Consider the following 27,332-nt stretch of genomic DNA (forward strand, 5'->3'; position numbering starts at 1 on the left):
TCTCACTTGAAGTCCCTTCTTCTGTCAAATATGCTGACTCTGGTACTACACCCCATGGTAAGCCTCTGAAAGACCCCTGAGAGTTACCGCAGTCCCGCTCATCTGAGTGGTCTCCACAGTCGTTGTTATGGTCACAGACCCATCGAGAGGGAATGCAGCTGCCATCATCACATCGAAACTCACTCTCTGAGCACTCCCGGGGGACTGCAAATGAAAGCCACCCAGCCATCAGTGGGAACCAGGAATCATACACAGAACACAAACTTGTGAGGGCCTGAGTATCCTCAGCATGCCTGGCACTCCCATGTCCCAAGTCCTAGCCATCTGCTTGGGCAGGCAGACTGCCTGTCCTCCAAAACTAGACCTTCTACCTCAATTTTTTTTTTTTTTTTTTTTAAAGATTTTATTTATTTATTTGACAGAGAGAGATCACAAGTAGGCAGAGAGGCAAGCAGAGAGAGTGAGAGGGAAGCAGGCTCCCTGCCGAGCAGAGAGCCTGACGTGGGACTCGATCCCAGGACCCTGAGATCATGACCTGAGCCGAAGGCAGTGGCCCAAACCACTGAGCCACCCAGGCGCCCCTCTACCTCAATTTTAAGAATGTGTGAAGAAGGGCCTTTATTAAGAGTTTTCTCCAAAGGTGATTTACTTGTAAGATAATTGTTGCTTTCATGATAGTCTACATCACCTCCTATAGGACTAAACATGAACTTCCTCAAATTTAAAATTTCACTGGATCACACTTTTGTCTTAAGTTTTAGCCAATTGATATTTGCAGGTTTAATCAGTGTCCTGATTCTCTCAACTGTCTATGGAAAGTAGCAATCATTTCTTACTTCCAAAAAGTGACTAAAGTTAGCATGTATTCCATATTACAGGGCACATAGCTGGTTCAGCTGGTAGAGAATGAGACTCTTGATCTTGGGCTTGTGAGTGTGAGCCTCACATTGGGAGCCTACTTAAAAAAAAAAAAAGAATGTATTCCATATTAATCTATCTGAAATTGACATATACATGAATCAGTGACATATGTTTAAGGCAGAGTAATATATTCAATTACTCAGGACTATCTAGTTTGATGTGATCCAAATCTTTGGCTTCTTTTCCTTGACTTCCCTGTCCAATTCCTTATAGTCAGCACCTTCACTGGGAGAAAGAAACTAAAACCTGAACTGTCATTTAGCCCTCCTAAAATAGTCAGCCATTCTGGGGTGGGTGGGGAGGGGAGGACAATCCTAAATACAAGATCTCTTTCCTCTGCTACTAAGACCATCTTGAGGCAAGCACTTAAGAAGCAAGGTCTTGGGGCGCCTAGGTGGCTCGGTGGGTTGAAGCCTTTGCCTTCAGCTCGGGTCATGATCCCAGGATCCTGGGATCTAGACCCACGTGGGGCTCTCTGCTCAGCAGGGAGCCTGTTTCCTTGTCTCTCTCTGCCTGCTTCCTTGACTACTTGTGATCTCTGTCTGTCAAAAAAATAAATAAAATCTGGGGTGCCTGGGTGGCTCAGTGGGTTAAAGCTTCTGCCTTCAGCTCAGGTCATGATCCCAGGGTCCTGGGATCGAGCCCCGCATCGGGCTCTCTGCTCAGCATGGAGCCTGCTTCCTCCTCTCTCTCTCTCTCTGCCTGCCTCTCTGCCTACTTGTAATTTCTGTCTGTCAAATAAATAAATAAAATCTTTTAATAAATAAATAAATAAAATCTTAAAAAAAAAGAAGTAAGGTCTTTGGGTTAGCATCTTTCCTTCTAGAACTTCTCTTGGTCCTTATTTTTTTGTTTCTGTTCTTTATCTTACTGTATGTTTCCTGTATTACAAGTCGCCTCACACTCTTTTTAGAAAAAAAGTTAGAGAGGGGGCACCTGGGTGGCTCAGTGGGTTAGGGCCTCTGCCTTCGGCTCAGGTCATGATCCCAGGGTCCTGGGATCGAGCCCCACATGGGTCTTTCTGCTCTGCGGGGAGCCTGCTTCCTCCTCTCTCTCTGCCTGCCTCTCTGCCTAGTTGTGATTTCTCTCTGTCAAATAAATAAAATATTTTTAAAAAAAGATTTAGAAAAAAAGTTGGAGATAAACAAATTCAACACACAAAACATATACTTGGGTAAACACCCTTCTCCCAAAACTCCATTATAAGCACCTTAAAGGGAGATGTTTCTGTCTTTAGTCAAAGAAAAAGTGGAAATGTACCAGTCAGCAGAATGCAAGAGATCAAGTAATTGTCATCCCACCCATTTAGGATGAATGGCATAGAGAACTGAATTATGGACAAAGAATAGAAAGCACAACTCTGGTAGCACATAAAGACAATAGAACAATGAACACTCACCACAGTTCTCCTCATCTGAGTGATCTCCACAGTCATCGTGCCCATCACACCTCCAGCGAAGAGGGATACAGTGGTGATTATTACAGCGAAATTCCCCAGAAGGTTTGCACGTCCTCTCCTCTACAAAGCACAGTCATTGCAAAGACTTCAGACGCTGGAGGTCAAGAAATGCCAAGGTAGCACTGGCTTTCTTGCGAGACAATTGGAGAACTACGCTACCATATCCTCAAAGCTTCCAGAGAGAGGAATGTCAGCAGTGTTCACGGAAAAATATTCCTCTTTTGGTCAACCTGAACCTATCCTACTTAAACTTTAAACTGCTTTAAACTAGATTCATTCTTTTTTGTACCAACTGCTCAAAAAATGAATTGGCATCTGGCTTCTAATTTGCAACAAAGACCTGGAGAGGAAGATTAAGTGATGCTAACAGCAAATAGAACATTTCCATCTCACTGCCTTCAGTTGGTTAAATTCAGTGTTACTACATTCAGTGTTAAAATAACACATTATCTGCCTTACCCTCTGCTAACTAAATCTAACAGACATTCAGGTTTCCAGTTAAAGTGTATGGCTAATCTTGACAGATTCTATTAATTCATTTGGCCTTTTGTCCCTAAGTTCTTTCCATGTTGCCAAGGTGACTTACAGCTTTCTCGTAGAAGGTACGGACAGAGAGACATTCAGAATATGAAAATCTCCAAGTAAGAAATGTTCTGATTTTGAATTATTCTTTTTAGAGATAGGTATCAAATCTTTTCTCTACCCCCTTCCACCAATTTCAATAAATCTATAAAATTAGACAATTTAAACTTGTCAAGTACAAATAACGATTCCACATTTAGGAGAAATTATGTAAGTTCCTACTATCTTAATAATGTCTTCCCCAATTCCAACATTCCTCGGGATGGGATTTCATTTAAGAGGATATAAATTAAACTCCCCAAAAGTCCGCTAAATGCTAAAAAAATGTAACATGTTACTAGAAAGATCAATAGATGGTGCTTTTTCAGAGGTAATCGGAGGAGCAAGGACATGGGAAAGGCACTCTCCTCACCCAGAGAGCACCTGACACTTCCCAGCCCTTGCCCCTCCCCCACACCCCTGCAGCCCCTCCTACCACAGCCTTGCTCATCACTGTTGTCCCTGCAGTCGTCGAAACCGTTACACACAGACCACTGTGGGATGCAGCGGTAGTTCGTTCTGCAGCTGAATTCTGTATGGTTGTCACAGCGACGGCTCACTGAAAATACAGGAAAAAGCAAAGTTGGAACTGAATGCTCAGTCCAAAAGACACCTTCCCATTGTCATATGAAGGACCTGATGCTGAGGAGAAACAATTACCATGTTACCAATTGGATTGATTCTGGCCAGGTGTGTTGTTTTAGGTGTGATCTATTTACCCAGAGCAGAAAGCATCTTAAGTTTCTTCCCTGTCAAAGTATCATTCATTTGTGTTAACTACAGGGAGGCGGGGGGGGGGGTTGTGGAGGACGGGAAGGCCTGGGCTTGAAGCAAAAAAGCACGTGGGTGTCAGCTCTACCACTCAACAGAAATGTGACCAACTACTTAAGGTGAGCCTCAGTTTCCTCACCTGGAAAATGGGAATTGGTAAATGCACATTCCCTACTGTACAGTGTTTCACTGAGGTTCAAAGGAGAAAGTGCTAGACATACACAAATGGAAGTTCTTGTGATCGTATTTTGTAGAGTTAAGATATCCAGAGTACAGAGAGGAGGAATGAGCCCCTTTCAGAACAAGGTCTGGTTCCACCTGCCAACCACACAGCTATACTTTGCTCTGTAGTACCAGAATTAGCAGGGAGAGCCAAGACGGAGGGTGCCCCACGGGGCTGAAGTAGAGGCTTCCCTGTCATCTTGCAATCCACACGGGTTCTCCTGCTTTCCCATCAGTGCTCCCACATGTCCCTCCCGCAAGAACTCACAGCATTCGGGCATGGGCTCATCTGAGTAGTCGCCACAGTCATTGTCCACATCACACTTCCAGTCCTGAGGGATGCAGTGGTTATTAGCACACTTGAAGTGGCCCGGCTGGCAGAGCCTACTGGCACAGTTGTAGACATCTTCGTCTGAGTTATCCCCGCAGTCGTTCTCCGAGTCACACCGCCAGGCTTCAGGGATGCATCGTTTGTTGGCACACTGCCATTCATTGGACTGGCAGCGGTGATGCTCTGCAGGGAGGGGCATTTGGTTGTGAGGTGTTAGGGACAGATGCTCCTGATTTACATGGAGGATCTTCCAGAGCTTCATCCTAACTTCCTTTTTAGAGGACTTGTGTTCTAACGCACTTATTATCAGCCAATACCACGACAAGGTCAGTTATTCACTTGACTATTACTGTCTCCTAAATTCTTAAATATCTTTCTCTTGCATGCAGAATTAGGGGTTAAAGATGGTGTCACTGATGGCCTACTGAATTCTGATGGCCACCTTCTCCCATCCCTGTTCTCCTAATGGACAGTATTTCTCAAACTTTGTGTTTGCGGCTATTGTTAATGTGTTGTTTTCAGTTTGGAGGGGTTTTTTCTCCCTTTGCCTTTTAAAAAATGGAAACACTAATAAATATCACATGGGCATCCTTAAAATGAGAGTAGGAAGCCCTCCTTTGGCCCTCAGTGTTCACTCTCGAGGAGGATTCCATGCACAGCACCGACCATAGACAACACACCGTCTACCTCAACCATCTGCCTTGTAGAGACCCTAGTCTATCTTAAGAACCTTATAAAAATATAGGATGGGCTCTTGACTTTTTTCCTAGGACTCTGGACTGGTTTGGGGGTGAGGACATGCAGAAAATCCCCCCAGAATCATGATTGTTCACAATCTACTACAGAAGTGGGCCAAAGACGGTAACTGAACACACCGCAGAGAATCTGGTCCTCGTCCGAGCCATCAGGGCAATCTTGGTGAGCATTGCACAGGAAATGCGAGCTGGTGCAGTTGCCATCCTTGCACTGGAACTGTCCTAGCCGGCAGTAGCGCTGTGGGCAAAGCACCGGCTCATCAGAGCCGTCCGAGCAGTCTCTCTGCCCGTCGCATTTCCACCAGATAGGAATACACCTGCACAGAGAAAATACAGCGCTTCTCTTAGCAAAGCACATGGGGTCGAGGCTACCTGGAGAGAAGACATCAAAACTGAATTCCAGGTAATAACATGCATGAGTTGTTCCTTTACTGTGGTGTATTTTCAGAGAAAACATTACTAGATGAGATGGACCAGGTTTGTTAAGACCCAAATTCAGGCTGAGAAAATGCTCGGACCTAATGATTACATTCCTGCCACAGAACACAGTGGAGTGTGTATGTAGGGCTGTGGTTCTGGTAGCAGGAACTGGTTGGGACTGTTTGCTGGGATGACATAATAGACTAGTGGGTATTGGTTGGGAAGGCAGAAGGCACTTAAATTTATTGACAGCCTGGATCAAGATCGACATATGCTAGATTCTTAATCTGAGATATTTTATTTTATTTAATCATCAAAACAATCTGCCACTGGGATCTTAAATGCAATGGTTTGCATTAATGTCTCCTCCCTCTGTCTCAGTACCCCCAGTCACCAATGGTCTATGGCCACAGTTAGGGAAATAATCTGTGGCCATGTTTTATAACAGATACAAATAATCAAAAGTGGATTTAAATGTGTAATCCTGGATCCTCTGGCATAGTAACTAAGAAGCTAGGCCAGTATATGAGTGTGAAAGACAGAGAAATTCTACCACTTATTTTTCCTTTTTTTTTTCAGATTTTTATTTAAATTCTACTTAGTTAATGTATAGTGTACTATAGATTTTGGGAGCAGCATTTAGTGATTCATCACTTACACGTAATACTCAGTGCTCAACACAAGTGTCCTCCTTAATCCCCATCATTCATTTAGCCCATGCCCACCTACCATCCCTCCAGAAACCCTCAGTTTGTTTTCAGTTTTTAACTGTAGTTAAAAGTCTTTTTTTTTAATACAATTAATTAACATTCAGTGTATTATTAGTTTCAGAGGTAGAGTTCAGTGATTCATCAGTCTTATAAAAGACCCAGTGCTCATTATTAATATCACGTGCCCCCCTTAATATCCATCACTGAGTTACCCCATCCCCTAACCCTCTCCCCTCCAAGCAACCCTCCATTTGTTTCCTATGATTAAGTCTCTTATGGTTTGTCTCCCTCTCTGACTTCATCTTGTTTTTTCCCTTCCTTCCTCTATGATCCTCTGTTTTATTTCTTCAAGGCTTTCCTTGCCTTTCTTTTTTCCCCCTTCCCCTATGTTCACCTGTTTTGTTTCTTAAATTCCATATATGAGTGAGATCATATGGTATTTGTCTTTCTCTGACTGATTTATTTTGCTTAGCGTAATACAGTCTAGCTCCATCCACATCACTGCAAATGACAACATTTGATTCTTGTTGATGGCTGAGTAATACTCTCTCATATATATACCACATCTTTCTTTATCCATTCCTCAGTCTATAATTTGGCTATTCTTGATGAGGCTGCTTTAACTTCATGGTGCACGTGTTCCTTCAAATCAGTATTTTTGTATCTTTTTGGTAAACAACTAGCAGTGCAATTGCTGGGTCATAGGGTAGCTCTTAACTTTGTGAGGAGCCTCCATCCTATTTTCCAGAGTGGCTGCACCAGCTTGTATTGCCACCAATGGTGTAGGAGGGTTCCCCTTCCTCCACATCCTCCCCAACACCTGTTATTTCCTGTATTGTTAATTTTAGCCATTCTGACAGGTGTGAAGTGGTATCTTATTATGTTTTGGTTTCAATTTCCCTGATGATGTGTGGTATTGGGCATCTTCTCATATGTCTATTGGCCATTTGGATGTATCCTTTGGGAAAAAAAATGTCTGTTCATGTCTTCTCCCCATTGCTTAACTGGATTATTTGTTTCTTGGGTGTTGAGTTTTGTAGTTTGGAGATTTTGGATACTGACCCTTTATCAGAAATTCTACCACTCTTGAGGGCCATTTTTCAGTGTACACATACACAATCTTGGTCCTGACACCTAAGACAATTATTAGAAATTTAAAAAAAAAAAACACTGAAATAAGTCAAGCAGAGAGAGTCACGTATCATATGGTCTCACTTATTTGTGGAGCATAACAAATAACATGGAGGACATGGGGAGATGGAGAGGAGAGGGAGTTGAGGGAAACTGGAAGGGGAGATGAACCATGAGAGACTATGGACTCTGAAAAACAACCAGAGGGTTTTGAAGGGGCGGGGGGGGGGGGGTGAGGGGGGGAGGTTGAGGAACCAGGTGGTGGGTAATAGGGAGGGCACATACTGCATGGAGCACTGGGTGTGATGCCAAAACAATGAACACTGTTATGCTGTAAATAAACAAATAAAAAAAAAAAAAAAACACATAGTTTCTAGCTCCCTCTCTACAGAGAAATACCTGCATACATTTTGTTTAACAAACTGCTTCTATTCATGGAAGAAATTATCTGAGACTGGAGACTGAGAGTCTTGGTGCATTCCAAATGAACCACATTAACTATCCCAAACCTTAATTCATTAGGAAACTCCCATCCTCTGGACCCTCAAAGTTCTATGTGTGTCCATCCAAGGGGATGGAGAGGCAGTGGGCTGAGGGAAGAGTAAGCCTTACTTTTCACTGTTGGCACACAGGAACTGGGTGCTGGAGCACCTGGGCAGGCAGACATTGATGTTACCCAAACGGAGGGTTTGGAAGTCATCTGGACACTCACAGGTGAATCCATTTCCTCCTGCTCTGATGAGGCAGAGATGAGAACAGCCACCATTGTTGGTACCACAGGGATTGCTCACTAGTAGAAGGAAAATATGTTAGTTCACTTAGAAGATCAAACACACGTGAACTGATTGCCCACCTCATCAAACTAGTCATTGCTTAGTAAGAAAAATCATACCCAAGGTTCATGCTTTTTCACAAAATTCATAAATGGGACAGATGGCAGAAGTGTAAGCAATGCTGTTCTTTTTTTTTTTTTTTTTAAGATCTTATTTATTTGTCATAGAGTACACACAAGCAGGCAGAGAGGCAGTCAGAGAGAGGAGGAAGCAGGCTCCCTGCCGAGCAAGGAGCCTGATGCGGGACTGGATCCCAGGACCCCAGGATCATGACCTGAGCCGAAGGCAGCAGCCCAACCAACTGAACCACCCAGGAGTCCCAAGCAACGCTGCTCTTTGAGAAAACTGATCTATGTGCAACCAGAAGTGAGGCATACCCACCGGTGTTCTGGGCTAGAAAAGATGCGTTTCTCAAGGTCTTTGGAGAGTGGATGGGAAACTTAGCTTACATTCATGTGCCCAGACCTAACAGTTTTAATTTCTAGCAGATGCTATATTCTCTCATTCTAAGAATATGGGCGCCTGGGTGGCTCAGTGGATTGAGCCGCTGCCTTCGGCTCGGGTCGTGATCTCGGGGTCCTGGGATCGAGCCCCGCGTCGGGCTCTCTGCTCCGTGGGGAGCCTGCTTCCTCCTCTCTCTCTGCCTGCCTATCTGCCTACTTGTGATCTGTCAAATAAATAAATAAATAAATCTTAAAAAAAAAAAAAAAAAAAGAATATGGGCAACAGGGACGCCTGGGTGGCTCAGTTGGTTATGCGGCTGCCTTCGGCTCAGATCATGATCCCGCATCAGGCTCCTTGCTCAGCAGGGAGCCTGCTTTTCCCACTGCCTCTGCCTGCACTCACTCTGAAAAATAAATAAAATCTTCCATCCACGTCGTCGCAAATGGCAAGATTTCATTTCTTTTGATGGCTGCATAGTATTCCATTGTGTATATATACCACATCTTCTTGATCCATTCATCTGTTGATGGACATCTAGGTATCATGCTTAGTGAAATAAGTCAATCGGAGAAAGACAACTATCATATGATCTCCCTGATATGAGGACATGGAGAAGCAACATGGGGGGGTAGGGGGATAGGAGAAGAATAAATGAAACAAGATGGGATTGGGAGGGAGACAAACCATAAATGACTCTTAATCTCACAAAACAAACTGGGGGTTGCTGGGGGGAGGTGGGATTGGGAGAGGGGGAGCGGGCTATGGACATTGGGGAGGGGAGGCGAACCATAAGAGACTATGGACTCTGAAAAACAACCTGAGGGTTCTGAAGGGTCAGGGGTGGGAGGTTGGGGGAACAGGTGGTGGGTAATGGGGAGGGCACGTTTTGCATGGAGCACTGGGTGTTGTGCAAAAAGAATGAATACTGTTACGCTGAAAAAATAAATAAAATGGGAAAAAAAAATAAATAAATAAAATCTTAAAAAAAAAATGAATGAATGAATATGGGCAACAGAAGTATGGCCAAGAATGAGATGGACAGGTTAACTGTGTGGCATCTTTACTATAATTTTCTGGGTCACCACTTGGAGATGAAGATTAATTTGAATTTTTTATAGACAGACAGACATAGACAGATACACACACACACATACATATATATTTTAATTAAGTAAACTCTACACCCAACATGGGGCTCAAACTCATGACCCCAAATCAAGAATCAAATGCTCTACCAAATGAACGAGCCATGTGCTCCTAATTTAAATTTTCACTAAAATAGTATCATTAACTTCCGGGGGGGGGGGGGGGGGGACCCTGAGTATCTTTTATCTTGCCAATTCTCATTTTCCTTACTTCCAAGTTTATCCCGTTTTAACAAAACACCACAACAAAGGAGGCCAACAAAATCCGTTCTATCTCCAAAGTAAATTCCAAACTTTTGCTAGATTATCTATAAATCATGAAATGGCTTTAACTACATGATGAGAAATATAAGTTCACAAGAAAAAAAATATAATGAGACACTATGTTGCTCTTAACATTATTACCTTCCAAATGACAAGCATAACATATGTTTAACATGCAAAATTTCATACTCAAATAGAAATTTACTAAATTATATGTTTTATAATTATTGTCATTTTCTTTTAAACATTTCTTTTAATCAATCATTTTAATGGACTGATCTTGGTATTAGGGAATGTCTGTTAATCTCTTATTATAATTTATTGTGGTTACATAGGAAATGTCCTTATTTTTCAAGGGTGTTATCTTAAATATTTAGGAGTGGAATGTCACGGTATTTTTTTTTTTAAGATTTTATTTATTTTGGGGCACCTGGGTGGCTCAGTTGTTAAGTGTCTGCCTTCGGCTCAGGTCATGATCCCAGGGTCCTGGGATGGAGCCCCCCTTCGGGCTCCCTGCTCAGCAGGGAGTCTACTTCTCCCTCTCATTCTCCCTCTCTGCGCTCTCTCTCATAAACTGATCAATAAAATCTTAAAAAGAGAAAGAACATAGTACAGGAGCGTCTGTTGGCCATATTTGCCACCACATAAGAATATATGCTGTGAATGAAGTCAACTAGAAGGTGGAGCCAATGGATGGATTAATGCCTGATCGAGTTACTTGAACTGCCTGAATCGAACTATTCCCTTGACTTTTCGGTTATGAAATCCTTGTGCTTTAAGCCCATTTACAAGCAGGTCTGAAACAGGCAGATCTCATTCGTAGCGATAGGAATCAGACCAGTGGTTGCCAGGAGCAGTGAGAAGTCATGGACAGGGAAGATGTACAATGCAAGCTTGTCAAAAATCATTTGACATGTATGTGTGGATCGAATTCTGGACTCTATTCTCCCCAAATAATCTTGTCTATTCTTACTCCAGTACCACGCTTTGATTACCCACCCCCACCTTCAGCAACCCTCAATGTGTTTCCTAGCGTTCAGCATCTCTTATGGTTTGTCACTCTCTCTCTCTGATTTCATCTTATTTTATTTTTCCAACTCTTCCCCTTTGTTCATCTTATCTTAAATTCCACATGAGTGAAATCACATGATATTTGTCTTTCTCAGATTTATTCTGCTTAGCATAAACCCTATGGTTCTATCCACATCTTTGCAAATGTCAAAGTTTCATTCTTTTTGATGGCTGAGTAACATTCCATTGTGTATGTATACATCTTTATCCATTCACCTGTCAATGAACATCTGGGCTTTTTCTGAAGTCCGGCTATCATGGACATTGCTTCTATAAACATTGCGGTTCAGGTGCCACTTTGAATCACTGTTTGTATCCTTTGGATAAATACCTAGTAATGCAATTGCTGGGTCATAGGGCAGTTCTATTTTTAAGTTTTTGAGGAACCTCCGTCCTGTTTTTTTTTTTTTTTTTAGATTTTATTTATTTGATATATATAGCGAGATCACAAGTAGATAGAGAGGCAAGCAGAGAGAGAGGGGGAAGCAGGCTCCCTGCTGAGCAGAGAGCCCGATGTGGGGCTCGATCCCAGGACCCTGGAATCACGACCCGAGCCAAAGGCAGAGGCTTAACCCACTGAGCCACCCAGGCGCCCCTCCATCCTGTTTTCCACATGGTTGTACCAGTTTGCATTCCCACCAAAAGTGTATAAGGGTTCCCCTTTTTCCACATCTTCGCCAACACTTGTTGTTTCTACAGGTTTTATTTTAGCCATTCTGACTGGTTTGGCCCACTTTAAAATACTTCAGTCACTTCAGCTCAGAAAATACGGCAACCTAACAAGTGTTAATTCTTTTTTTTTTTTTTAACGATTTTATTTATTTATTTGATAGACAGAGATTGCAACTAGTCAGAGAGGCAGGCAGGGAGAGAAAGGAGGAAGCAGGCTCCCTGCTGAGCAAAGAGCCCAATGTGGGGCTTGATCCCAGGAGCCTGGGATCATGACCCGAGCCGAAGGCAGAGGTTCTAACCCACTGAGCCACCCAGGCGCCCCTAACAAGTGTTAATTCTTATCAAAAATGAAAACCCAGATTGATCTTTAAGAGTAAACCAGGTGTTAAGGGGGGGGAAAAGTTATAAGCAGGTTTCCCATATGTTTCGTAGAAAACATTACGTTAGTATCATTCTCTTTGTAAATCATGGTGTTTATTCTTAAAGAAATAAGAACGGCATGAGGAGAACCTAAAGCAACTGGGCCAAACTTCTGAACCACACACTCACCAATTGGCTGCCTGTATGGATGATATACATGGATGTCAAATGGTTTGTGTGTTGTGTTCACCAGCACAACCCTATCTGATCCATCATATTTGTTTCCCTTTTCAACTGTCCTTGTGTTCCAATCGGTCCAATAAATAGTGTCTTCAAAAATGGTAATAGCAAAGGGGTGAGGCAGCGCTCTGTCATATACCGTGTGCCGATGGCGGCCCTCCAAATCAGAGTACCTGAGGTAGAAGAAAGAGTCACTCAGTCAAGCTAATATTTCTTCCAATGACTTTAAGGATAGATGCACTCACAAATCAATTAATAAAATTCTACCTTCTCGGGGTACCTACAGCCCAGATCCTCCCCCAAACTCCTAGACTCTAATTAAAACAAAAGCTAAGCTTAAAACATATTTTGACTGAACGAAAGATGCAAAAATTGAAAAAGCCATGCTCAAAAAATAGGAATAGCCACAGGAGTTCAACAATCTCTAAGTCCTAACCACAGCTGCTTTCCTGCAGATACGGCTGGTTCAGCTCTTAGAGGCTTATAACCTCTCCCGTTAATGTTCTCCATTCAACATCCTTGGGACACCATTTTTGTTTCCTAAGTCACTGGAAGAAATCAGAGGGCAATACGAAGCTGGAATTTTGCCTTTTCATGAACATTTCTGAGGAGAAGCTGTTCTTAGGATTACTAGATTCTTGGGCGTCACATGTGAGAAATACATTAACTCAGATACAATATAGGCCTATGCAGGCTTCACTCTGCTTACCGTGGCAGCACATTTATTATTAACCATGCCCTAGGCACTATTGCTGAATACTTTTCCAGACAATTAAAATGCCAGAGGAGGTTTTCTGATTTCAAGGTATCACAGAGCATCCATGGTCAGATTTCCAGTCCTTCCGATATCTCACTCATTCTATGAGTCTATGTCAAAATACTGACATTTTAGTATTTTACAATTTTAGACTAGACCCTAAAACCCAAATAGGAAGTGGAGAGAGCTAGCAGCTAAGAAATCTGATGTTAGCCATACAATATTAAAAATACTGTCCAAAATATGACAATTTATGGGAACTTACAGAAGCCATAGAAAACTTCAAGACCTTCATGGCCAATGTTACAGGTCACTTACAGCTCAATTTTAGAAATGAGCAGTTTAAAAAGGGGACAAGGAAATTAAGATGAGTTGAGGACTAAGCTATCTGCAATAGGAGAGAGATTACTACCTCTATTCTCTACAGGAAAATAACAAAAAAGAAGTAAAAGCACCAGGACAAAAACCTGATGAACTCGGCTTCAACATTCATACTCCTTCTACTCTACCATAACCACAAAGCTCAGCAAATTTCCTATAGGCAGCTTTAGTTAAAAAGGACTTCAGAGTGACTTCTAACACACAGGCCAGTTAGAATCTACCTGGGAGTAACACATTAGCAACACAAGTCCTAGTATTTGGAATAAACATTTGCTTGGTTCACTTTATCCTGTTCTATTTACGTACTCGATGTAACCCAGGTGGGCATCTGCCCAGTAGAGTAGATCATTGGTGTAATCAATGGTGATGCCATTGGGCCACTCTATCTTGGTAGAGATAATCACAGACTTATTCGTTCCATCCATGCCTACTCTCCCAATGTATGCTCGGTGAGCCCAGTCTGCCCAGTAGACATGCCTATTGGAGGAAACACAAAGGGTCAGTCCCTGAAGTTAAAAAAGTCAGTAGCCAAAAGACATAGCTCTTCTCCAATCAGAGAAATAGAATTTATATTCTACAGACTCTCTCAGAAAGGGAAAAAAAAGGATAGAAAATCATCTAAAAGGGGATGACATGTAAGAAATGCTCAAGAATGAACATGATTACTGGGGATTTCAGTGGATTTGATATGTAGAGTCCAGTAAAGGTGGGTTGGTTTCTGTTTTTTGTTTGTTTGCTTGTTTTTAACCACAATTTCTCTGCATGCAGCCAAAACAGATGACCTGAAAAGTGAAATGGTGTGTCATGGCAAAGAAAACAGAAGAGCTGATGAATATCATTTGAGGATGCCATGCCATGCTTCTACCCATTACAACTAAACCATTTACCAGTTAGGAAAAGCAGAAGACAAATCCCAGCAAGATACTGGCCTTGAGATAACTATGTGAACAGCCTTTTTGGTGACAGAGGCAGAATATGGGCATTAGAGAAGAGCCCAGGATTACAGGGAGACAATACCCATATCGCGGGTGAAGGGTAATTCCTCTGGGATGATCAAAGCAGAAGGTATTGTTGTCATCCACACAGTGTTCAGCTAACTTGCGGCGGTATCGACCATCAAGGTTAGAGACAGAGAGGCAATTCAGGTAGGCATCCACCCAGTATAGCTTTCTGAAATGGAGAGCCAGGAGTTACCACGACAGATGTTTTGTTTGGGTAACAGTATAGTTAGCCACTGAATTTCCTATCCAAGCTACCGTGGAATCACGAGACAACTGTTAGAAGGCACTTCCCCCAAGAAAACAGTGGGGAAAACCGGAAATGAAGATTCAAGAGTGAGCTACAATTCCCACTTCAAAGGGGTTGTCACATAGGGAATTCTGGGGCCACACCTCACACAAGGATTCTGGCTTTACTTTCTTAATGCATAAGCATCCTTCCCAGGCAATGTAAAGGCTTAGAGGAGCAGGGACGTGGAAGGGAGAGGAATCAAGTGTTGTGAACCACAGTTTAAATGGCAGAGCCAAGGAAACAGACTTGTCTAAGTGAATTACTGAGATTGCATGAAGGAATTCTGAATTATGGCCACAAGCTTAGATTCAATTCTCTATTAAGATAAAAACATGGTTATAATATTCTTTTTAAAACCATTTTAACTTTTAGAGAGATCCTCAGTGTTTTCTTACCTGGCCACCCAGTCTACAGCCAGACTTTCTGCAGCTGGTAGTCTGTAGTTTATGATTGTCTCCCTGTTTGTCTTATTCAGAAACATTCTCTCAATGACTTTATTCTCTGTATCAATCCAATACAATCTCTTTTCTACTCGGTCAAAATCCAGGGCCACAGCATTGCCCAGTCCTTGCAAAATAAGGGAGTAAAAATGGCCATCTGTAGTGAGATTTCTCAAATAGTAACGGTTGCTAAAAATGAGATAGGGCTCGATGTTACTGTTCTGCCGGCAGCTCTTTCCATCTGGTTCTCGGATGTAGCCTGGGGCACACTTACAGATGTAGGAGCCCATTACATTCTCACACATCTGACTACAGACAAAGGGCGTCTCCTTGCATTCATCAATATCATCGCAACTCCGTTTGTCAGCCAGAAGCTTGTAACCAGGACGACAAGAACAATAGAAACTGGTGAGGGTGTCCGTGCAGTTTTGGTCACAGCCACTGAGCCAAGGGTCACTGCACTCATTAACACCTGTAAGTAAAAGACAGGTATTAGAGATGCTAAAATGTCCACAACAGACCCACCAGAGTGGTCCAAAGTCAAGCTTCCTTGATTGGACAGCCCCCCCCCGCCTTTTTTTTTTAAAGATTTTATTTATTTATTTGACAGACAGAGATCACAAGCAGGCAGAGAGGCAGGCAGAGAGAGAGAGGGAAGCAGGCTCCCTGCTGAGCAGAGAGCCCGATGCGGGGCTCGATCCCAGGACCCTGGGATTATGACCTGAGCCGAAGGCAGAGGCTTTAACCCACTGAGCCACCCAGGCGCCCCTGGAGAGCCTATTTCTTAATGAAACATGCTAAAAGAAGACAGACAATAAGGGTTTCTAAAGACCAGAGATACTCAAAATTCCCTATTTCTCAACTTCCTCCCCAATTTAATCCTTCACCAGTGGTTTTAACAACTAATATAATGAACAAGCTTATGTCTGACTTCTAATCCTATACCTGCCAATCTCCTTGTAACCAATAATTTAAAAAGTAACATGGCAGGGGAGGGAAGAAAGTAGAGCAAAAGTAAAGAGCCTGGCCAGTGGTGTGCTGGTAAAACAGATCTCAGGGGTGGGGAGATGCTGTAATTTGTAGCATCTTCCATTTTGGCCGCGTGACTCTCATATCATGGCCAATTTCAGGTTACCAGGGTGACTTCACTGGACACAGAGCTGGAAGAGATGCATACATTTGCTCTCACAAGATAGGATGAGCCACCCAGCAGTCCACTGGGTGTCCCTCTGGCTGGTCCTGTGACACATGGCCAAGCTCACCCAGAAACTATCTACATGGGGAAGAGAATATGTTCCTATTAATTATATTTCATAAATGCCTAACTGGTTTACCCATGAAGGTTCAAGTGAGAGGAAGTTTAAAACTCTCCATCACCTGAAGATGAAAATGAACAGGGGAAGGAATCCTAGCAGAGGGAGAGCTCAGACAAGTCGTTTCAAGGGTTCAAAGTGTTTGTCCTGCTTAACAATGGTGTTAGCTACTAATGGTATGAATCTGCTCATCTTCTATTTTCTGTAATGACTGCCTAACTGATGAATTAGCCTAAAAATGTTTGTGTACTAACCTCATATACTAAGAAATGCTTGCCTTTTGATAGAATGAAGAAAGACAAGCAATAGTAATTTTCTGGTAACAGTCTACTTAGACGACAACTGGAAAGTCCTGGTGAGTCACGAAGTGTTGAGAAACCACATTCAATCCCCCTGTTTTCCTTTTCCCAAATCCTCTGTTATACTCACCACATCCTTTCTCATCACTGTTGTCCAAACAGTCATCTAGGTGGTTGCAGACTTTCACCATATCAATGCAGTTCCCATTGTCACACTTGAACTGATGAGGGGGGCACGTGGTCTCTGGAGTGTGGCACAGGTGCTCCAGCTCGTCAGACCCATCTCCACAGTCGTTTTCCCCATCACACATATACTGCTCATAAATGCACAGCCCGTTCTGACAGGTGAACTGGTTCTTGCTGCAGGTGGGGTAGGAGCAGTCCCTCTCGTCGCTGTAATCCCCACAGTCATTGCGCCGGTCACACCTGTGTGATGAGACCAGTACCACTCCTGGAGAGGCTGACAAGTCCCACATATCACATGCTCGGGGCCTTGCTTCCTCTCTGTCTACCTGAATGTCAGGCTGACGATTTCAGTCACAAGGTCACCCATGTCCTTAGTTCCCCCTCTCCTGGAATCGCTATCCACCCCACCAATCTCCAGCTCTACAAGAATCTAATATTTAGCATTCCATACGATCTCCCCAGATAGTATGGAACATTACTATTCCAGCAAACGGCTCACAACTCAGTCTTATCCAGATTCCTCAGCAGCAACAGTAATGAGCTAGGAAGAAACCAGGTGCTGGTTGCTACCACTAGAAATGGTAATCTAGACATATTAAAAATAACTGCATTCATTTTTAAGCAGTCGACAAATTAAACATAAATTCATAGTTCTGGTGTTCATCAGATCTGTTCATGAGACAAGGAACAGATTGGCAAAATCCTAGGCAGCCAGATGACAGAAGTGCCCACACCCAAGTGAACATATATTATACATGGTAAGATCATTATGTGTCCTCCAAGAACATGTATCTTCCGATAGAAGTAATGTTTGCATTGTCCTGTTCCTTGCATCTTTAATCATAATACCCTGCCACTCAGCAAGAGCTTTGAGTAGTCATGGTGCTGGGAAAGAGGGAGAACCAGTAGAATAGCATGGCTGTGGGCAAAGGAACAAGACACTTCCTAGTCCTATTTGGGGACCTAACATTCCCAGGCATCACAAGGACAATATAGTTCCCCGAAGTTCTATAAGCCAGACTGCTCTTTCTTTTCTACATTATTCCAAAATCCCTGGCAAGTTATGATTACTGAAGGGGTTCCTGCTGACAGTAACAAAACATAAGCATAAAGGAATCATGGAATTCACAATCAAGGAATTAAGTATAAAGGCACCTTGGATAGGGACTGGCAAAGCTCGTGCTTGACAATTCATAAAAGGATTTACCATGAAGGGCATAAGGGTTGGAGGCTCAGCATTAAAAGATGTCAAGGTACCCAAAGCTGAATGTGGTCAGTTTTATAACTGTTCTATGGTCCGGTCACTAATGAGCAATGCCATCTACAAACCTAGGGTGCTGGCTAATTGACTTATAACAAAATGTGTGCATGTAATGGTAAAGAAAGTTGTGATCAGAGCAAGCTGGCTCAGCCCCATTTGTTCTCCCAGGAGCTGTTTAACTCCTTTCCAAATGATCTGAAACATCAAGGTTTCTTTCCTCCAGCTTAGATCCAACTCAAAAGGGGGAGGGGGGAAAGTCAGTTCGAAAAGCAAATCAGAAGGTGTTTGGACATAATTGAACATTACTATTCCAGCAAACGGCTCACAACTCAGTCTTATCCAGATTCCTCAGACAGTAATGAGCTAGGAAGAAAAAAGTCAATAGGAAAAATGATCCCCTTTACTACCTCTCAAATGGGGAAAAACACATTCTGCCAAGCAAGCAAAAGTGTACATTAACAGGTCTCTTGTTAGTGGCTACTAGCACCCTCAAGCAAACAGCATCTGGAGTTATTTTAGACCCTGTAGCTCAGGTTTACAGAAAAGCAGTATTTTTTCTGTTCTGCCATGGCCCTTGGCTAAAGCAGTTCAGAAAGCTCACAAAAAACCAGGGTGAGAGAAAGGGGAAGGAAGGTGGAAGGGAGTGTGGAAAAGAGGAAATAAGTAACAAAGAAAAGAATCAGTAAAGGTTTGATAGGACAGGGGTAAGTCAGCTACAAGATCACACTAATCATGGAATTGTGAAGAAAGAGCTCAGAGAGGAAGTAGACATAACCTAGAATCTGATAAAAATTAAGAACTGATAGAAATCTCTTCTGTAGACTATAAGGCTAGGTTTCCAGAATGTATCTCAGACTGATGGTACTAAATATTTACTGAATTCAGAATCACAGTAGAGCATGCTAGAACTCTTGAGCAAGGAGGGAGAAAAGGGTAAGGATTTATTCACTTTCCCTTATGAAAAATGGCAATCTATAGAACACATCCCCATCAGTTAAATACAGACAAAGCAGAGTGAAATACGATTTCACTACAAAAGCTGTCTCCTGAGTGACTTCGGGGTGCTCATACTACCACCAACAGCAGTGTCTACTTGGGCTTCCTCACTACCATTTTTGGTCCTAATGCCCAGTCCCTGTGCCTTCTGCAGCATTCACAGAACATGACATAACCTTCTACTGGCTTCCTCAGGAGTACCGCCATGAACACACAGCTCTGCACCAACCAGATTCCAGCCCTCAGGACCCGTGGAGAGGCTGCCTGCCCCTCAGCCAAGGGTCTGAGAAGCTCAGCTGCTCCGAGCTTGAGCTCGCTTCCTATAGCTTTTCCATGTCCTCCCTTAGCAGGCGATAAGCGGACAGTTCTTGTTGCTCTTAGGATACATGTATGTCCTTTCACAGTCCTTGGCATGTGCTCTTCTCAGCTCCATTTCTATGTGTCCTAGTGCCTCATACACATTTTCACCTCAGCAAATCCCACCACATCAAACTCCCTGTCTACCTAGAGCAAACTCCCTCCTGGGCTCTCCTTTTGTTAGTGTTCTTACTATGCCTCTAGTCCATCGGGATTGAAGGAAACATATCATTTTTCTTCTCAGTTTCCCTATATACCCCAAAATTTGCCAAGTGGGGATAGTGAGAAGGTGGGGCACCAAAAAAAAAAAAAAAAAAAAGGATAAACCTTTGGAATGGCACATTTGGAGGAAACAATAGGAAATCAAGCAACAGAATATTATAGGAGGGGTACCCAAAACTGGCAGGCTGTGCACAGGATCTATCTGACCTGCAGTGTTCTTAGAATTTTTTTTTTTTTTTAGATTTTATTTATTTATATGACAGACAGAGATCACAAGTAGGGAGAGAGGCAGGCAGAGAGAGAGAGAGGAGGAAGCAGGCTCCCTGCCAAGCAGAGAGCCCGATGCAGGGCTCCATCCCAGGACCCTGGGATCGAGCCCGATGCAGGGCTCCATCCCAGGACCCTGGGATCATGACCTGAGCGAAAGGCAGAGGCTTTAACCCACTGAGCCACCCAGGTGCCCCTGTTCTTAGAATTTTACATTTTGCTTCCAGCATTTAAAATCAGGGAATATAGGGGCACCTGGGTGGCTCCCTTGGTTAAGCTCTCGATTTCAGCTCAGGTCATGATCTCCAGGTTGTAAGACTGAGTACTGCATCAGGCTCTGTGCTGAGCATGGAGCCTGCTTAAGATTCTCTCTCTCCCTCCCCCTCTGCCCTTTTCTCTTCCCCTCAAAAAAATTAAAAATAAATAAAATTAGAGTATTTAATATGAAAATCCAGATTTCCACTTCTCTCAAAATAGAACAGCATGGGACATCTGGGCGGCTCAGTGGGTTAAAGCCTCTGCCTTCGGCTCAGGTCATGATCCCAGAGTCCTGGGATAGAGCCCTGCATCAGGCTCTCTGCTCAGTGGGAAGCCTGCTTCCCTCCCTCTCTCTCTCTGCCTATCTGCCTACTTGTGATCTCTGTCAAATAAATAAATAAAAATCTTTAAAAAAATAAAACAGTACTCCTGTGCACTGTAGAACAGCATTCATAGCTCTTAGCTAGACCATGCACTCTCAGCTCACCTTACCTGCTTCTCCCCAATGTCTCACTGGCTCTAAGCCTAAGTGCCAAGCTCTGTTCATGATCATGCCTGTACTGTTCTTTTTCTTAAGAAGAAAATGAAGTATTTCTTGTGCTCTTGCCTCTACTCCAAGTGGAAAACCAAGATAGCACCTGCTTTAAGAAAGAGTTTTCTTATATCAAGCCCACTTCATTTATTTCCCTGGCCCTTGAGCCAAGGTTACACTGCGCCTTTCATGAGCCATAAGCCTTTTTACCATCATGGATTCCCTCCTCCGGGAGCATATTAAAAATTATATTTAATGATCACATGAGGATAAAGGCAGATATATTAATCTTACTATTAGAAAACTCTCTTTGATCTAAACTTTCTTTTTTTCTTTTGATTTTAAAAGAAATCCAAACATTTTCATAGCCACTAAATGTACTATGATCTTAGGCATTGTGACCACCATGCCTAAAGGATGTTAGCCCTGCTCCTCTGTATATTTGAGGTTACTGGAATATCTGAAGCCCCAATTCACCTGTATGAGTGTGGAACACACAATCCATTACTACAGGTGAAATCATTTCCAGAGCACGATCTCCTGGTGCAATTCTGATGCTCATCATAGCCATCCGTACAATCCGCATCACCATCACAGACCCAAGACCGGGGAATGCACTTCCTGGATGGAGGCACATTATTTGCACAGAGAAACTCAGAACTTGAGCAGTTGTGGCGGTCTGAAACCAAAGCACACAAGAAACAGAAACCACATGAAAACTCCTTCCAGTAGTCAAATTCATTCTGAACCATTTCCCTTGCTTTACGTTACTTATTAGTGTGAGGGATGAAAGGAGAGTAGAGTACAACAGGTGGACAAGTCACACTGCTTTCATGTTAACAGAGTATAATAAAAAATACCTTCAAAATTCCATTGTAATTGCTCTAGACCTTGGATTTTTTCTTTCAGAAATAAACATAATAAAACACCTCATTTAATTTTCCATAAAATTAATGTAAAATAATACTTTTCCCTTAGAGCTTCAGAAACCTACTCCCATTTTGTTTTTTCTGTACCAAAAATGCCTCATACTTGGTAAAAATGTTTGGTTTATACAGTGTACTCCCAAAAACACAGTATGAGATAGGTATTTTTATACCAGTTCAACAGATAAAAATTAGAGCTCAAACTAGATGATTCCAAGTCACAGAACTTTCTAAAGACCTAGTGTTTTAAGCATAGGTCTTTTTTTTTCCTCCAAATTTAGGCTTTTTCAACTATATTACAGCTACCACCCAAGTAGAATAAGCATATATAGAAGCAGAATATATCACCAAGACTTGTCAGAAACCCTGACACTGTTAGGAAAGAGAAGAGATGTTAACACATAATCATTAATGCCTGCAGAATGAAAGAACTGGCATTTTATCCAATCTCACTGTGAATGAATGGGAGAAAAAGAGGGGGTGTCTTAGTGAGGGGAAGTGGGAGAAGTACATGCTATATAGTCTATGTTTGTGCAGCTGCCAACTGCCCATTTCAATGGATGGAGTACACGTGGAGCTATAGACAGCCTCCAAAGTCAATGACATATGGGGTTGCAATGAAATGCAAACATCAGGGAGCCACTGTTTTTACTGCTGATCATGAAAAGATACTCTTCTAAGACATGGTAGTTAAAAGAGTTCCATGCTCCAGCAGTAATGGAAAATGGTGTTCCATGGTCTGTTCCACAAATTACACAAAAGAAATAACCCTCCCACCAGCCACTCCTCAAAATAATAGCAACAAGGTAACAGATGAAACTTGAGACACAGTTAACTGCTACACTGTTTAAGGCTGCTAGTAAGATTGGCCAATTGAGTTCTCTTTATCTGCTCAAGAAGTGTAGGACATTATTCCCTTTAGCTAAACGCAAGAGAAAGATAATAAACATTAAAATCATTTTCTATCATTTTAAGGCATTTAAGTAGATGCTCTCAAACAATTTCGGAGTGGAAAAATAAAGGTAACAAATTATCAGCATGCACTCAATTAAAGAGGAATCTACCAGTCATACTCTCCAAAGACACAAAAACCAATCTCCCGAGTTTCCTTAGAAGGCAACTCTGTATAGGAACGAATGGTTTCTCTTACCACAGTGGTGCCTTTCATCCTCATCACTCATGTCCCCGCAGTCATTATCCCCGTCACAGATCCATTCCCTTCGAATGCACCTCCCACTGTCGCACTTGAACTCATTACTTAAGCATGTTGCTTCAAGGTACTCTGAGAAAAGATAAAAAAACAGTCTCAGGGAAAAAAAGTGGTTTGCAGTCTAAAAAATATTAGAAGAAGCCTGCTATCACATGGGCTGTCTAAAAAACCCAAGGAGAGCATTATCTAGCTATGTACAGCTCTCTTGGGTCCTCCAAGGAGACCGGTACCAGTGACCAATGGTCTGAGACTGAAGCAGCTGATTGATGGTGCAAAGCCCTCACTATTTTTTGTTACTAGGATGTGATTTGCTATTTCCTTACAGGTATGATAGAGAATTAACAGTCTTTTCCCAAGAGGATATAAACTGCTATTTCACACATTCCATTTTTAAATATACTTTTCATCCCAGAACATTTTATTTGATATAGACTATCTCCCTAGCATGCCTGATCTCCATTTTCCTGTTCTCTTTTTTTGCTTTTCTCCATAGCACTTACCACCTTTCAACATGCTATATAATTTACTTATCTGTTTTGCTGCCCATGTCCCCTCACTAGATAACATCTACCCAACGTGGGCCCCAAAGTACTTAGAACATAAGCACTCAATAAATATTTGTGACTTTAACTGATAAGACACCCTATGTTTTAAATTAGTCATCACTGACTCAAATTCTTTCATCGTAAACCCACATGTCCTTATCAACTATTTGCCACAGGCCCATACACACAGGGTCCCCTCAAAATTAACCTAAGGGAAAAGAAAATTAGCTGTTAAGAAAGGAGTGTACATCACCATAGCTTTATTAAGAGACAAAGCCACTCTGACACAAAAACACCACTTCTAGAAATCTAGCCCAGAAGAATCTTCCCACATATGCACAAAGGTTTCTAAAAGGATGTTCAAATAAATAAATAAATAGGTGCTCATCCCAGCATTATTTTTCATAGTGAAAAAGATGAAAACAATCTAAACATCTATCACTTAGGGAAAGGAAAAGACACTTGGGCCACCCACACTTCAGAGTAATATTCAGCAATGCCAAGGAATGAGTAGATCTGTGTTCACTAACATGCTGACAAGGTGCTGTTAAGCTGAAAGGGACAAGGCTGCAGAAAAATATGCGTAGTAAGGTCTCCGTGTTTTAAAAATTATGTATGAGGATATATGGCAAAAGGTAAGGAGAATTCACACTCACCCTTTGCAGTGATTATCTCTGGGGAGTGAGATTGGAGAAGGCTGAGAAAAATGGAAGTTTTGCTTTTTTGTATACATCTTATGACTTCTTTAAAGTAATACTCTTGCATATTATGAGAATGTATTCATAAATATGACAGGCAGTTGGTACCACTTACTGACTCTGGTTCCCATGGAGAAGTTTAGAAAGTATACTTACTCTTCATATTTTTGAACCCATCATTCATATGTCTAAACCGTTCTCTAACACTATTCTACTCCCAGTTATATAGTTCCATTAAGATCGTCAAAACTCTACATGTTCTTTGCTTTCTACAAAACTTTCAGTGTTGGGGAAAAAGAACTTGGCAAAGAGCTTCAAATACCACTCTCCTGAGAGAGAACGGGGAAAAAACGGTACTAAGAAAATACCCCCCCAAATAGAAAGTTTTATATATGATGACTGTATTGCAGATGATTGGATTATAACAGCGGGGGAATAAAAACCATTCAAGTGGTTAAAATTGAGGCAATTAACTCAAATATAATCACTTGATGGAATACTATACTGCCATTAAAAATGAGTATGAAGACTGTGTAACAAAGATCAGCAAACTTTCTCTTCACCAGATAGCAAATATTTTAGGGTTATAGGACATACATTCTCTGTCACACCTACTTGATACTGCCACTGTAGCACATAGCAGCCATAGACAGTATGTCGCTGCCTTCTAATAAAACTTTATAAAGCCAGGCAACTGGCCATGGCTGTAGTCTGCAGAATGATTTATTAACAGATAAAAAAAGCAATGACCGTTACATTTTAAAAAATGTACATGGATATAGATTAGAACTTGTAAAGGTTAACAGCAGCCTCCAAATACAAATAGGTAGAAGTGCCTCCAGGAATACAACCAGAGGGTCTCTAGAACTTCTTGTGAATCTCAGATGGCCATGGAACCTTACCTCATAGGCTGGCACACAGACCAGGAGGAGGATGTGTGCCATAATATGCCCCTTCCCTTTGGATACTATCATTCTAGTCTCTTTTGGATCCTCCCACAGCCTTGTGGGCTACAACTGAACCAAACTCAGAAATCCCAATTCACAGTCAATTAAAATTGACTGAGTTCTACAAGCCAGGCACAGTACTGGGTGCATCACCAACATAATTTCACTTCATGGACATCAGTCAGCAGCCTCTATATGCTGATCCCTCCTCACACTAACAGGTTTTTAATGACTCTCTGCTGAGTGGTTTCACCCTCTTCGCTGAAAGCAGGAGCAGGGAGCACAAACAGTAGGCAGCTCTGGTCCTAGACTATATTTGGAAGCAGTGGAAGCGTTTCTCTCACTACATCGTAACACTTGGCATGCTTGCTTGCTCTCTTACCGCAAGTGGCAGGTTCATCAGAGCCATCAGGACAGTCTCCTTCCTCGTCACAGTACCAGTGTCTCGGGATACAACGTCCAGATGTGCAGGCAAACTCGTCACTGCTACACGTGTGAGAAGCTGAGGACGGAGGTAAAACCCAGGAGTAAAATACAAGCTTGTTCCCATCAGTCTTAACCATCTGCCCGTAGCTCTGAACTAGGTAACGGGTGCCAGGGAAGGAAGGCTGAGGCCTGGAAAAGGGTTTTATATAAGCTTTGTATGGGGAGGAAGGGGTGAGGGTGCGGGGAGAGAAGGCCGACAGCACTATTTCCATTTTCCAGAATTTCTCTTTCTAGATTCTAGAAACCCAACAATAAATTGTATTTGTTAGAAATATCTAAGAAATATCTCTTTGATACATGAAACCACAAGTTATGGATAAGAAGACTTGGCTCTATGTTGTCTGCTGTAACCTAAAATTAGATAAATTCTATGGAAATAATATTAAAAGCAAAAACAACATATAACCATATCTGAGCTTAGCACGCATGGTTCTAAAAAGACAGTTGTGCTCTTATTCATTCTTAAGGGATCTTTATTTGAGTAAAAATGACTCTACCTATGTTTGAACACTGATTATCTCACATAACCTTAGTAACCCTGGCCAGATGTATTTTCTGAATTGTTACGTGGGTAGTATAAACTAGAATCAAGTCTTTTAAGTCTTCTGGTCTGCAAGGCCCCTTGCCTTGGCCCAAGATATCGGATGATTTGCCAGGGGTAAAACTGATCAGGAAGCAGAGGCCCCTGAAAGGTCAGCGCTGTCTCTAATATGTATGTCCCGTTCTGATGGCTACTTCCTGAATTCTGCTTCTTCCTGAGGCTCTTATTACAACTGATGCCTGTTCTTGGCCTATACCTTCCTCTGGTGATAATTACTAAATTCTTTAATTATGCACCTATTACACTAATAGACTCAAAGTTACTGAGCTTAAGAAAGGCCCCTAAGTGGATCTATAAATACAGGAAAATGCTTGACTGACCCAAACTACTAAATATGAAGTAAAGTTTTGTGAAATATAAGCATATTAAAAAGATACAAAAATTCTTGCAGTTACTAAATAGTAACTACAATCAAATTAAGAGTAAATATAAGGGCTTGACAAGCACATTCTGCCTGGGGTTCCTGATGACAAAGGCCCTTGACTCTGGGAGAAATGGCTTTGCAATTATAAAATAAAGTCAGGGACCACGGCAGGTCTCTGGAAGAAATACTTGGAGTAGGGGATCCATCCAGAGAACAGAGAGATAGGGGCTGCTTACATTCTTCTAATCACATCCTAAAGTAACTACCTACTGCATCTACCGATTCAGTCAACTTGAGCTGACAAGCAGCCCAAAGACCTTTAGCTCCAGACACACATCCCTGAACCACAGAAGGAACAGCCCGGCTCTCTTACCACAGAAAACAGGGCTTTCATCACTCATGTCTCCACAGTCATTGTCTTCATCACACAAGTAAAAGTGAGGAATGCAAATGTTTGTCGTCTGACATTTTACATAGCCAGGCTGGCAGGTGCGATCAGCTTCAACAAGATAAGCAGAGAAACATTTGAACAGATCCACCACATATACAGAACATTAAAAATGTCCATGATAACAGAGCTACTAGACTCAAAACACCAGAAGGGAGGCATGTTTAAAGCTCTCACA

General features: G+C 42.2%; 1 protein-coding gene across 3 annotated transcripts in view; it reads right to left on the reverse strand.

Moving 5' to 3' along the window:
• Window positions 1-27,332, reverse strand: part of LRP2 (LDL receptor related protein 2) — a 209,281-nt gene that overhangs the window by 34,971 nt on the left and 146,978 nt on the right. For 2 of the 3 annotated variants that reach the window (XM_046019203.1, XM_046019202.1), the window contains exons 45-59: window positions 27,080-27,205; window positions 25,638-25,757; window positions 23,006-23,137; window positions 21,407-21,608; window positions 16,981-17,276; window positions 15,194-15,710; window positions 14,526-14,678; window positions 13,815-13,985; window positions 12,320-12,543; window positions 7,954-8,131; window positions 5,201-5,397; window positions 4,263-4,508; window positions 3,438-3,560; window positions 2,321-2,440; window positions 88-204 (exon numbers count right to left, since the gene is read on the reverse strand). In XM_046019203.1, the coding sequence (XP_045875159.1) occupies window positions 88-204; window positions 2,321-2,440; window positions 3,438-3,560; window positions 4,263-4,508; window positions 5,201-5,397; window positions 7,954-8,131; window positions 12,320-12,543; window positions 13,815-13,985; window positions 14,526-14,678; window positions 15,194-15,710; window positions 16,981-17,276; window positions 21,407-21,608; window positions 23,006-23,137; window positions 25,638-25,757; window positions 27,080-27,205 (2,922 nt within the window). The remainder of the gene's footprint in view (window positions 1-87; window positions 205-2,320; window positions 2,441-3,437; window positions 3,561-4,262; window positions 4,509-5,200; window positions 5,398-7,953; window positions 8,132-12,319; window positions 12,544-13,814; window positions 13,986-14,525; window positions 14,679-15,193; window positions 15,711-16,980; window positions 17,277-21,406; window positions 21,609-23,005; window positions 23,138-25,637; window positions 25,758-27,079; window positions 27,206-27,332) is intronic. The other variant, XM_046019204.1, reaches the window with a different exon arrangement.

The sequence above is a fragment of the Meles meles genome, chromosome 9, assembly GCF_922984935.1.
Source record: "Meles meles chromosome 9, mMelMel3.1 paternal haplotype, whole genome shotgun sequence".
NCBI lineage: Eukaryota > Metazoa > Chordata > Mammalia > Carnivora > Mustelidae > Meles > Meles meles.